At 49.4% G+C, this 12,430-nt stretch overlaps 1 protein-coding gene across 3 annotated transcripts in view; it reads left to right on the plus strand.

The window, feature by feature from the left end:
• The first annotated feature begins 260 nt into the window (after positions 1–260).
• Positions 261–12,430, plus strand: part of SHROOM2 (shroom family member 2) — a 137,131-nt gene continuing 124,961 nt past the window's right edge. The window contains exon 1 of one of the 3 annotated variants that reach the window (XM_032619693.1): positions 261–573. In XM_032619693.1, coding sequence (XP_032475584.1) covers positions 409–573 — 165 coding nt within the window. In that variant the 5' untranslated portion in view covers positions 261–408. The remainder of the gene's footprint in view (positions 574–12,430) is intronic. The other 2 variants (XM_032619692.1, XM_032619691.1) reach the window with 2 other exon arrangements.

The raw sequence follows: 12,430 nt of genomic DNA on the forward strand, positions 1-12,430 counted from the left end.
CGGACGGCGCGCCTCTCCTCCCACTCCGCCTCCCACCCTCCGGGCAACTCGCGGGAACCCGAGCGCTCGCCCCGCCCCCTGCCCCCAGAGCGGCGCGAACCCCCGAGCGCGCGCCGGACCCCGCCGGACCCCGCCCCGTCCCCGCGGGCCCGCCCCCTCCGGGGCCCGCCCTCCCCCGCGCGCCGCGCCGCGCCGCGCCGCGCCGCGCTGCGCGTTCTCCCGGCTCCCTCTCTGTCCGGGGCCGGTACTTTCCTCCCAAGTTACAGCGCAAGTTTGCCAGTGGCCGGCGGCGGCGGGGCGCCGGGAGCCTCCCTCGCCCTCGGCCGGCCGGGGCTCCCCCGAGTGCATGGGCGCAGGTCGGGCGGCCCTGGGGGCCTGAGCGGCCGGGCCGCCTCCGAGCCCCGCGCCATGGAGGGCGCAGAGCCCCGTGTGCGGCCAGAGCGCCTGGCAGAGGCCGAGGCGCGGGCGGCCGATGGCGGGCGCCTGGTGGAGGTGCAGCTGAGCGGCGGCGCCCCTTGGGGCTTCACCCTGAAGGGCGGCCGCGAGCACGGCGAGCCGCTGGTTATCACGAAGGTACGGAGGGCGCGGGACACGCACGGTGACAGCCGGGAGGTGGCCTGGGGCCGAGGGACTCGTCGAGGGGTAGGAGCGCTGGAGGGGGTGTCCGGTTCGCGCCCCCGGGCCCGGGACGCGCGTCCGCCCGGGTCACCTGCGAGGACGTGGGTAGTAGGACTCGCATAGGTGTGTGGTCCGGGCGCCACCTTGGTCCCTCTGCGTTGTTTCCCGGTCCTGCTGGCTCCCAGCGCCGCGCAGTTTCAATGGCTCCTGTTCCGGGTCCCCTCCCCTCCCCCTCCTGGGAAGGGCCTGGCAGGGTCCCCTGTCACTCCCGGCTTCGCCTGCGCCGGCCTGCACCTGTGGGCCTACCCAGAGGTCGGGGAGGGACATTCCCACGTGCCGGGGGTGGACAGAGACGTCCCCACCTGTGTTTGCCTGTCTAGGTATTTGTTTCTGCACCCCTTGGACCTGCACCCGTTATTGCTAGGAAGCCCAGACTAGCAGCTGCCGCCAGCCGAGCTTCTCGATTCCCAAAAGCCCATCAATATTTATTGACTTTCGCTTCCAGCCCTAGACCCACGGCGCTCTGGATACCTGCAAAAACAAATTGAAACTTTTCATCGTCCTTTATGAAAGTGGGATTTGAGCCCCCAAAATAAGTTCCTAATATGTGTGTGTGTGTGTGTGTGTGTGTGTGTGTGTGTGTGTAGGGGTGACTTTGAATTCTCTTGTCTCGAAACAGAAAACCATCTTGAAACTTACCAGCCGAACCCCTATAAACCTGTAAAAAGCACACAGACAGCAAACCAGTCGTCCTGTTTTCTTCTGGTTAAAAGTGTCTGTTGGTCAGTTTCTCTGGGAAGGTCTGGGCCGCGCCATTCCCGGGGACAAAGTTCCCTTTAAAATGCAAAAATTCTTGGCTTCTAGAAGCGTTTGAAGGTGACTTACTGGTTTTCTCTGCTTTCCTGCTTCACCACAGCAGGAAGAACTAAAGTGACTCCTAACCCACCCCACCGGATTGAATTTGGGAGGCGGTGTGCCTTTGTTGTCTAGATAGTAAATGAGACACTCAACTTCTGATCTTTATTTTCTCTCATTTTTATATTTATAAAACTAGAGACTTTGAGGGGAGACGTGCACTGAATTTATGTGGAACCGAGGAGAGAGGCTGTCATTGTTGTTATAAGTTTCACCCATGTGCAAACCCATTAATGAATTGGATTCTTTGGAAAAATGTGTGTGGTGGAGTAGCCGTGGAGTGCACACCTCGTGCAGGACAGGCATTTCCTGCATATGCGTGTGTTAAGGCACAGTAGCCCGTGCCTTTTCAATAATAAAAGTTTTACCGGGCATTTCTGATGGTAAAAGTTAAAAAGATATCAGGTAAATTACTCAGACTTTTATCGTCTCTAGAGATTCTTTTAAAAAAGAATACGCGCGCACGCACGCGCGCGATTCAACCTGTCTTCCTCGGACCTGTCTTTACAGCAGATGGAGTAAGTCGTAAAACATTATTTAAGATGACATCTTGCTTTTTGGGCTTATGCAGTGTAAGAAAGCTGGACTTAAACTCTAAAATTCAGTTGTTTGACCGGAAGCCGGAGAAGGGGACCTTCTCCTTTCTCTGTACCTCAAGTTCTAAAAAACCCCACGCATTCTTAGTGGTTTCTCTTCTGCTTGTGCAAGAGGACCCTGTTCTAGAAACTGAAGGAGGTGGGCAGTAAAACCCATGGCCACACACCAGGGCCTAATCAGGGCACAGGCGGCAGGCAGTCTGCTCCTGGTTGGGCCCCTGGGTTGGCTGTCAACGGTAGTTGCTAAGGTGTGTGGGTAGGTAGGGCTAGGCTGGTGGCCGTGTACACGCCCTGCCTTTCCAGATCGTGCTTCAGGATTTTGCAGAAATAAAACTGTTTATGAGTCTTATCTGAGATGCTCATATGTCCCTCCCTTGAACTGCTGCTTGGTTTTTATAGGTGCTTTACTGTGACTGGAGATATGTGGTTTCTTTGCTTAGGATGGAGGGGATCCAGGACAGTTTGGGACATCTGTGACAAATTTCCATGCACACTTGTGTGCACATGCGCACACGTGTCCTCACACGCGCACACACGTGTGCTCACACATGCCACACACGTGTGCTCACCCATGCATGTATATATTCCTTAACCACACATTGTATTGCATGCTATTTGCAGTATTTCACCTGCTTGTCTTTTCTCCTGCATTAAGTCATCACTGATGCATGTTTACAATCCAACAGCTGGTAATTAACTGTCACATTATTAGAGAAGGATAAAGGAAAGCGTGTCCATTATAATCACTTAAAAAATGGAAATAGACTGTTGTGATGGAGACTGGGGAAATTTGTTCCACCTCCAGAATTTAGATTAATCCAAGCTTTGAATCTTCCTTTCCCAGTACCTACTAAAAAATCTTTAAGGCTCATTAAATAATAGGCCTTCTAATGGCTTTTTTTTTTTTGCATTTAAAAAACCTTGTCATTAAATTGTTACATATTAGAGCCCTGGGATATTGTACAGCTCATTTCTAACAGAATCTGACTTGGAGGAAGCTTGGTCCAGTGTAAGAGGATGCACTGTTCATGATGAGGAGTGTCTCAGTTGAAAGCCTCATAGGAGTGTACATCTTAGAACTGGAACTGATGCCAAGAACAAGGCTGGTTCAATCCCTGATCTCCTGATGGAGTTTTTTATTTTACCTATTTATTCATTCATTTATTTTTGGCTGTGTTGGGTGTTCGTTGCTGCCCACGGGCTTTCTCTAGTTGCGGCGGGCGGGGGGGGCTACTCTTCATTGCGGTGCGCGGGCTTCTCATTGCAGTGGCTTCTCTTGTTGCGGAGCACGGGCTCTAGGCGCGTGGGCTTCAGTAGTCGTGGCTCGTGGGCTCAGCAGTTGTGGCTCGCGGACTTTAGAGCGCAGGCTCAGTAGTTGCGGCGCACGGGCTTAGTTGCTCCGCAGCGTGTGGGATCTTCCCGGATGAAGGCTTGAACCCGTGTCCCCTGCATTGCCAGGCGGATTCTTAACCACTGCGCCACCAGGGAAGCCCCTTGATGGAGTTTCATTAGCCCATTTTGTAGATGAAACAGCTAAGGCCAAGGAGGGTTCAGTGGTGTGCCCTGAGGTCAGAAACCTGGCAAATCTTGAGAAGGGTCCTCAGGACCAGATCTTGACCCTGCATGTCTCTGCTTTCTCTCCACTTGGTGCCATCTGCTCTTGTCTGGAATCCCTTGCAATGCCACATTCAGTAACTTTGTCACATCCTATGAGGGTTTTTCAACCTTGGCACTACCGATGTTCTGGCCTGGATGTTTCTTTGCTGGGGGCGGGGGCGCTGTCCTATGCATTGTAGGGTGTCCAGCAGCAGCCCTGGCCTTTGCCCTCTGGCACCACCCCCCAAGTGTGACAACCAGAAAAGTCTGCACACGTTGCCAGATGTCTCCCGGGCACAGATCACCCTCGCTAGAGTAACTGTACATCACTTTTGCTTTGAAAGGATTTTAGCTTTGAACGCGTGAGCTTAATTGTTCTTTCTGAAGATACTCAGAGGCCCCTGGCATAGTCAGCTTTGGCGGGGAAGGCTGTTTTCTTCCTAAGCGCTCGCTGGCCCTGGTAATAGGCTTTATTTACATAGTAAAACTCAAACAAATACTTGCTTCACCTGCATTTTTGTATCTGGAAAAAGGAAATGGAAGCAGGAACTCCGGAGTGCTGTGTTTCATGGGCATTCAGCGGGGCTGCTCGGTGAGGACTGCCTTTTCTCTGGGTCGGGTTTGAAGTTAAAGGGATACTGACTTCCCGGGAGTGGCATTCCTGGAATTCAAAGTGCACACTTGAAGTCCCCCAGCAAGGTGGCAACCAGATTTGTAACCATTCGTTACGTTGACACTGACTTGTAGCTTGATGTATTACCAGGGCTGGAAGAGACACAGAACCCCAGTTTTTCATACTGCTGTCGGAGAGGAGCAGAAATAATGTCCGTGCCTTAAGAAACTCCAAAGACTTTGACTTGTTAGTGTTTCCGAGACTGTGCTTTGATGCGGGACCTCTCAGGACCTGTGTAAGTAGGTGCAATGTTGTACGTGGTCCTGCTGTCTGCGTGGCACCTTCTTTCCCCATCAGCTCAGCAAGTGTAAAAGTTCCGTGGGGGTGGCTAGGGCCTGCTTTCTAACGTGTCACTGGAGGGGCTAGAACTCCAGAAGGGCCCTTGGGGATTCGTTAGGAAACCTTAAGTGAGCCAGCTGGGTGTCAGCAGGCCCCCTCCGGCCTCAGGAATGTTTGTGAACCGGGGAAGGAATGAAGCCCCTGGCCCTCCTTTTCACCGTTTCTTAGCCCTCCCCGCCCCTTCCTGCCAAGAATGCGAGAGAGCCTTAGCCAGGAGCTCCAAAGAGGACAGTAATTTGGGCCTGGCCTGGTCCCACGGGCGGCTCCTTTGGGAACCCGTTGATTTTCAGGTTGCCTTTGGGGACCAGAGCCGTCCTGGGGGGTGGTGCGGGGGAGCTGGGGCTTGGGGTGCCCAGCCTGACGCACCCTCTCGGGAGCCTTTGGACCGTGCGGCGTTCGCTGGATGCCAGGCCGTGTCCTTAAACGTCCTTCTTGGTCTGCACGCTGAAGGCGGGGTGGAGGGGAAGCAGGGCACGTTTCTGGGGGGGGTTGGACCACACACCCAGGTGGCATATATGTGCTGTGTCAGCCGTTAGAGCTCCTAGAGCTCCTGATGGAGGAGGCTTGGGGCAGAGACTAGCTGTCGGTTGGGGGTGGGAGGTCCCTTCCACGGTGGTCTGAAAGGGGCTCCGTTTCATGGGCTGTGCTGAGTCACGGTCGTTGGTGAGCTGGCAGCCCTGGTCAGGACAAGTTGTTGTCTGGATGTCCTTATATTTGCCCCCAAGAGCCAAGTTCTTTATCAGTTACCACTGAAAGCTGTGAAAAAGGGTGGGGGTGTGTGTGTGTGTTGAACGCAGCTGTGTATCGGGAACCGATGGATCTCAGCCTCTCTGGGTTTTGCTCGATGTCGGTGTCGAAGCACAATCCCACGTCAGCACCCGTCTAAGGAGCGCTGCCGCTTTCCCAGGGCTCCATAGAAATAAATGGTGGGTGGGTGAGGGCTGGGCGCCCCTCCTCGGCAGACCCAGGTGCTGTGGGTACTGTTACGGCCAAGGCAACGCCTGGGCCCTGTAAGATCCCAGCCTCTTGGAGGCCAGCTGCAGTTTGCTGTTTGTTCAGAGAAGTGTAATGCCAGAGACTCATTTGTATTTAAAAATTAATAGTGCGGTTAAAAAAAAAAAAAAAAAAAAAAAAGAGTGAGTTTTCTTTCCTGTGCTGAAACCCCTTTCCAGTTGGTGGAAAGACAAGACCTGTCTTGCTAGCTGGCATGCAGATATATCTTTATTCCCCTGTCCCAGCCTGTGCCTAGCTGGGTCCTGTTTGTTAGTTCTTACCCCTGGTCCTCCTGAGGTGTTTTGGGTGCAGGGGTGGGAAGTCTGGCAGAGAGACCCAAGTCCCATCCCGAGCTCTGGTGCTGGAGCTTTGAGGTGCAGTTGGGTGAGGGGTTCTTCCTCTCGTAGAAACTAATTCAGCAGGACTCACATCTATAAATCCAGAAGCTTCCACAGTGTGAAAAGCTATAAACGTAAGCTGTCCCTCACACTTCTGCATCGTGATGGATTTTGCCCTTCCTGGTTCAGTTATGAGTGCTTCGTAACATGTCCTAACATTCATCTTTTGAAAAGAAGAAAACAAGTTTGCCCGAGAGCTAAATGTAGAAGAGAATGAGAACGGAAGGCTCATAAAAATAGCCGTTTTCGCCTTGTCCTCACTATCTGGGATTTCTTAATTCACCATTCCATTTCTCGGCCAAAGAAACTGGGCTCCCGGCTTGCAAAGGGCTGGCTTTTCTACTTGGAAGGCATTTTGGAGCTGTCCTCTTGCCGAAGTTGCTTTGTGTCAGCATGCAAATGAACCTGGATTTGAGGATTTCTTCGGGGCTCTGGGGAGCTTTTCTTCTTGTACACTGGGCGCAGTGTAAACAGTCAACGAGATAATTTAAGGACTTAAAGGCTGAACAGACTTTTTATTCAGTCTTGCTTCTTTTACTTTTCACGCACTGCAGTCAGGCATGGGGCCATCCTTTGATGAGAAATTATGCAAGCCGCACTCTTCCAAGCTGCAATTTCCACCCACACGAAGGGTTTTGAAAGCCCTCAGGGTTGCATATTGCTCTTTTGGTCTTTTTAAAACCTTGCCAGTGCTCAACAGAGGGAGGGTGTATTCTGGAAGAATTGTTTCCCTGTTACCTTGCTGGATTCGATATTTGCGTGGCCCTGTGGTAGGTGGAGCCTGTTTCCCTGACCAGTGCGAATGTTAAGGCCTCTCTTTGGGGGAACATATCTTAGTGGAAGGACGACGGTAGGATATGGTTAAAAAATAAGTGGACTAACTTTATTTTAGGTTCGAACAAATAAGGTTGTTCTGAAAAGCCAGGGGATTCTGAATTGCAATGCAGAGGTGACTTTTTTTTTTAACCTGGGCTGTCTTTCTGAAATCTCCTGGGTATGAAGTTGGAGGTAACGTCTGCCGCCTCTGTGGGATGGGTCTGGAAGAACAGTGCTTTACGTGGCCTGGAAAGGGTTGGGATTGTCTTTCTTTGGGCCAAAGGTGACTACGACTTTCAGATCAAAGGCAAATTGTGAAGGTCAACAAGAACCCAGGCAGGGTAGATTGTGTGGGCTCTAAAGGCAACATTTTACTTATTCAAGGGAGGAAAGACACAAAATGTTAGTGTATCTTTTTTTTTTTTTTTAGTGTATCTTTTTGAGATTTGTTTTTATTTTTATCAAAGTGGCTCTTGCAGGCTTGAAATAATCAAATAGTTCTGCAGGGCTTGTTATCATACCAGCAGTTCCCCACTGTCATTTCCTCTTCCCTAGAGAAGCTATTGAAACTTTTTAGCTGATTTCTTTGGGCGTTTGCCTATATTCTATACGGCTGCTACTTTCATTGTTCCGTTTCGGGATAACTGTTGACTTCCCACTATGGGAGCTTGGGATGTAGTCTTTTATTCCACACCAGCTACCCAGACACGTACCTTGGGCCCCCGTACTCCAGTGTAACTACATCATAATTTTGGTTAGAAGAGGGTTCTTTCAACCTTAGCATCACTGACGTTTGGGGCCAGATAGTTCTTTGTCGTGGGGGGCCGTCCTGTGCCCTGTGGGAGCAGCATCCCTGGCCTCTACCCCCGAGAAGCCAGTACAGATTCCTCTGTCTCCCGTAGCTGAGATGGTCAGAAACGTCCCCAGACGTTGCCAGATGTCCACTGGGGGACAAAAATCGCCCCCTTTGAACTGGGAGTTTGGGATGAGCAGATGTAAACTATGATATGTAGGATGGATAAACAACAGGGTCCTACTGTAGAGCACAGGGAACTGTATTCAGTATCAAGCAATAATGGAAAAGAATATTTAAAAAAAAGAATGTCTGTGGCAAGCAATAATGGAAAAGAATATTTGAAAAAAAGAATGTCTCTGTGTAGAACTGGGTCACTTTGCTGTACGGCAGAGATTGGCGCACATTGTAAATCAACTCTACTTCAATAAAAAAAATAAAATTGAAAAAAAACAAAACCCTGTGCGCTGAGAAGACCATGGTTCGGGGGAGAGTCGTGTGCCACGGTGTTCACTGCGGCGCTCTTTGCAGGGGCCAGGACCTGGGGGCATCCTGGCTGTCCATCGACAGATTAATGGGTGGGGAAGATGGCTGGTGGGGGGCGGCCGCGTGGCACGGGGAGATCAGCTCTGTGCTTTGTGACCACCTGGAGGGGTGGGATAGGGAGGGTGGGAGGGAGGGAGACAAAGGAGGGAGGAGACGTGGGGATGTATGTATGCGGGTGGCTGACTCGCTTTGTCCGTACAGCAGGGGCCGACACACCATTGTGGAGCAATTGTACTCCAGTGAGGGTGTTAGAAAAGAAAAACGAATACGAATACAAAAAAAAACATGCTAAAGCATCCTGCTAATATGTAGAAAAAGTTATTTAAAGACACACTTTATTTTTAAAATTCGTTTTTCATCTCATAATTGACAGAATAAAATGTTATAGCATTTGCAAAAAAGTAAAAAAATAAAGTGCCCCCTTTGAGAACCACTTGGTTAGCGGTATTCGGTGTGTGTGTTATTTTGAATGCCAGTGCCAACACTTGCTGAGCCTGGGGGTGCACACTCTGATTATTTCTCCTGCACAAGTTTTCATAACCACCAAATGTAAGGATACGCTTTGTTTCTTTGCCTAATTTTCGATGTGCATATCGTTGATTCATCCGCCGCACCTTCCCCAGTTGCAAAAAATCTTTTACTATATTCAGACACACAGTGGGTCGTCTTTTGAGACCTTCTCTATCTGAGAATGCCATTATTTTACCTTGACAGTAAATGGACTGTTGGGCGTGCAAGTCTGAGTTGGAGACGGTTTTCCCTGGGCACTTTCTTTGCAGGTGGTGTTCTAACCTCTACAGGTGTACAGTATTGTTGGGGAGAAGACAGAGCTTTCTGTTTCTTTGCTTTTTTAAATTTAATTAATTTATTGTTATTTTTGGCTGCGTTAGGTCTTCGTTGCTGCACGTGGGCTTTCTCTGGTTGCGGCCAGCGGGGGCTACTCTTCGTTTTGGTGCGCGGGCTTCTCATTAAGGTGGCTTATCTTGCTGCGGAGCACGGGCTCTAGGCGCGCGGCCTTCAGTAGCTGTGGCACGCGGGCTCAGTAGTTGTGGCTCGCGGGCTGTAGAGCGCAGGCTCAGTAGTTGTGGCGCACGGACTTAGTCGCTCTGCGGCATGTGGGATCTTCCCGGACCAGGGCTGGAACCCGTGTCCCCTGCGTTGGCAGACGGATTCTTAACCACTGCACCACCAAGAAGGTCCCAGAGCTTTCTGTTTCTTAGTCCTTTGGACTAACTCTAATTTTTTCTGTCGTATTTTTCTTTTCTCTGTATTTTTGTTCTTCTCTGGAGATTTTGTACAGTCTTATCTTCCAACCCTTCCATTGAGTTTTAAATGTGTGCTTTTGGGTTTTTTTAATTTCCAGAGTTGTTTGTTTTTTGTTTGTCTGTTTGCTTTGTTAGTGTTGTTCTCGAATGTTCCTTTTTGATACCATACTGATCTTGTTTCGTGGTCCTTCTTTCATATCTTTGAGAATGTTAACTGGTTTTACAAAATGTCTTCTTGCTGTGTAGATTCCGTTTCTGAGCTCCGCTGCTTCGTGTGTGTTTGTTTGCCTTCTGTTGGGGGCTCAGTTCGTCCTTGCCGTCTGCAGGTATGTAAGAGTGGGTGACCACAATGCTTTTTGGAGGCTGGTGCACGTGGGTGAATGACCTAGCCAGGCTGCTTCTCTGGGGACTCCTTTAAGGCCATAGCTTCGCTTGTTTCTTTTGCGCTGGTCACATCCCTTCAGGTAGTAATGTCTTCCTCTACTGGACGTAAGTTTCTGGTGTAGGGCAGATTTGAACGTTGGTGCTAGGTTTGCCAGTTTGGAGGAGCCCTGCTTTGCTTGGCGACGTGAGAGTGGTCATCTCTGCCTCCTGCTGTGGCCACAGCGGTTCCAGTTTGGAGAGAACGTCTTGCATATATAGCTGAATCGTGCACTCTGTCCTTAACCTTTTCTCACCCTTAATCCTTCAGGCTGTCAAACTAGAATCATTCCCATTTCACTATATTGACACAGGGGTGAAATGAGTCAGTATGGAAAGCTAGCTCTAGTAGATTTTTTTTTTACATTTTAAAAATTTTATTTATTTATTTTTGGCTGCATTGGGTCTTTGTTGCTGTGTGCGGGCATTTTCTAGTTGCGAAGAGCGGGGGCTGCTCTTCATTGCGGTGCACGGGCTTCTCATCACGGGGGCTTCTCTTGTCGCGGAGCACAGGCTCTAGGCACGTGGGCTTAAGTAGTTGTGGCTCGTGGGCTCAGTAGTTGTGGCTCACGGCCTCTAGAGCGCAGGCTCAGTAGTTGTGGCGCACGGGCTTAGTTGCTCTGCGGCATGCGGGATCTTCCCGGACCAGGGCTTGAACCCGTGTCCCCTGCATTGGCAGGTGGATTCTTAACCACTGTGCCACCAGGGAAGCCCTAGTTCAGGTAGATTTAAATACCATCTCTCCTCCCCTTTCCCCCCTTTCCCCTACTTCATCCTGCTTCACTAAGAATTTGGAAAACTATAAAAAGTAATGTGAAAGAAATTTCTTAAAAAAGTAATGTTAATGTATGAAATTGCCAATTTATTATGGAAAGACTTTAAGCTGGATTTTGTATGGCAACATTTTAATGTGTCTCCTAGAGATTTTGGTACTTATTCTGACTGTTTAGCATTGGATTTGTAGAAAAGCATTTAATTCAAATACACATCTTATGCCAAGCACCACTACATTAGTTGTGCTATTTACAGCCCACTGGAAGTGATTATTTCCTCCTTTCCACCAAAAACTGGCTTTTGAAAAATATATTTATTGGGGCTTCCCTGGTGGCGCAGTGGTTGAGAGTCCGCCTGCCGATGCAGGGGATACGGGTTCATGCCCCGTTCCGGGAGGATCCCACATGTCGCAGAGCGGCTGGGCCCATGAGCCATGGCCGCTGGGCCTGTGCGTCCAAAGCCTGTGCTCCGCAACGGGAGAGGCCACAGCAGTGAGAGGCCCGTGTAACGCAAGAAAAAAAAAAAAAAAAAAAAAAATATATATATATATATATATATTTATTTATTTATTTAGGCTGTACTGGGTCTTAGTTGTGGCGTGCGGGATGTTTAGTTGCAGCATGCAGGCTCTTTAGTTGCAGCATGCGTACTCCCAGTTGCGGCATGTGGACTTTTAGTTGCAGCAGGCATGTGGGATCCCCAACCAGGGATCGAACCTGGGCCCCCGCATTGGGAGCATGGAGTCTTAACCACTGGACCACCAGGGAAGTCCCTAAAGTGTTTTTGAATAATACTGATTTTTCTTTTTTATAATATGAATGAAAGGTAGCTCTTTCAGATCAATGTGATATTCAGAAGAATTGGATTTTAAAAGTGGTTTGGGAAGTGAAAATAGTAGGAAAGATGAAGGTTAAATATCCCATGGCAACAAACTCCATTTCTTCACCGCTTTGCTTTCTGGCAGTAGAAAATCTTTCAGGGCATGGACTCAGACCCACGGGCTTGGTAGAGATGCTATCTGTTTACTGGAGCCTGTGTCTCCTTTTCCTTCTGCACATGCTGCTGGACTACACTTCCCAGATTCCCATGTAGCTATGAGGCCATAGTTCTACCCAATCAGAAGCAAGTAGAAGTGATGCAGGCCATTTACCGCCTGTCGTGCTTTCCTCTTCTGGTTGTCTGGAATGAAGATGGTCCTGGGGCAGAGCGTCATCAGCACGGGTCCCTGAATGCCTGAGGAGGAAGCTAGCTGACCATAGCCTGGTTACCCTCCCAGTAGTACCAGTATATGAGCAAGAAATAAGCCTCTGTTGTATTTGGGCCATTACACGTTTCTTTGATTACTCACTAGAAGAGTTAGACCATTCTGACAAACGAAATCTGGAGAGAAATCAGGAATTTTCTTTTTTGTTGTTTTTTTTTGTTCTGTTTGTTTTAAATTTTTATTGGCGTATAGTCGATTTACAGTGTTGTAAATAGTTTATAGTATAGTTTCAGGTGTATAGCAAAGTGAGTCAGTTATAATATACATACATCCACTCTTTTTTAGATTCTTTTCCCATATAGGTCATTACAGAGTACTGAGAAGAGTTCCCTGTGCTGTACAGTATATCCTTATTAGTTATCTATTTTATATGTAGTGGTATGCATACGTCAATCCCAGTCTCCCAATTTATCCCTTCCCCCCC

Source organism: Phocoena sinus, chromosome X, assembly GCF_008692025.1.
Source record: "Phocoena sinus isolate mPhoSin1 chromosome X, mPhoSin1.pri, whole genome shotgun sequence".
Taxonomy (NCBI): Eukaryota; Metazoa; Chordata; class Mammalia; order Artiodactyla; family Phocoenidae; genus Phocoena; species Phocoena sinus.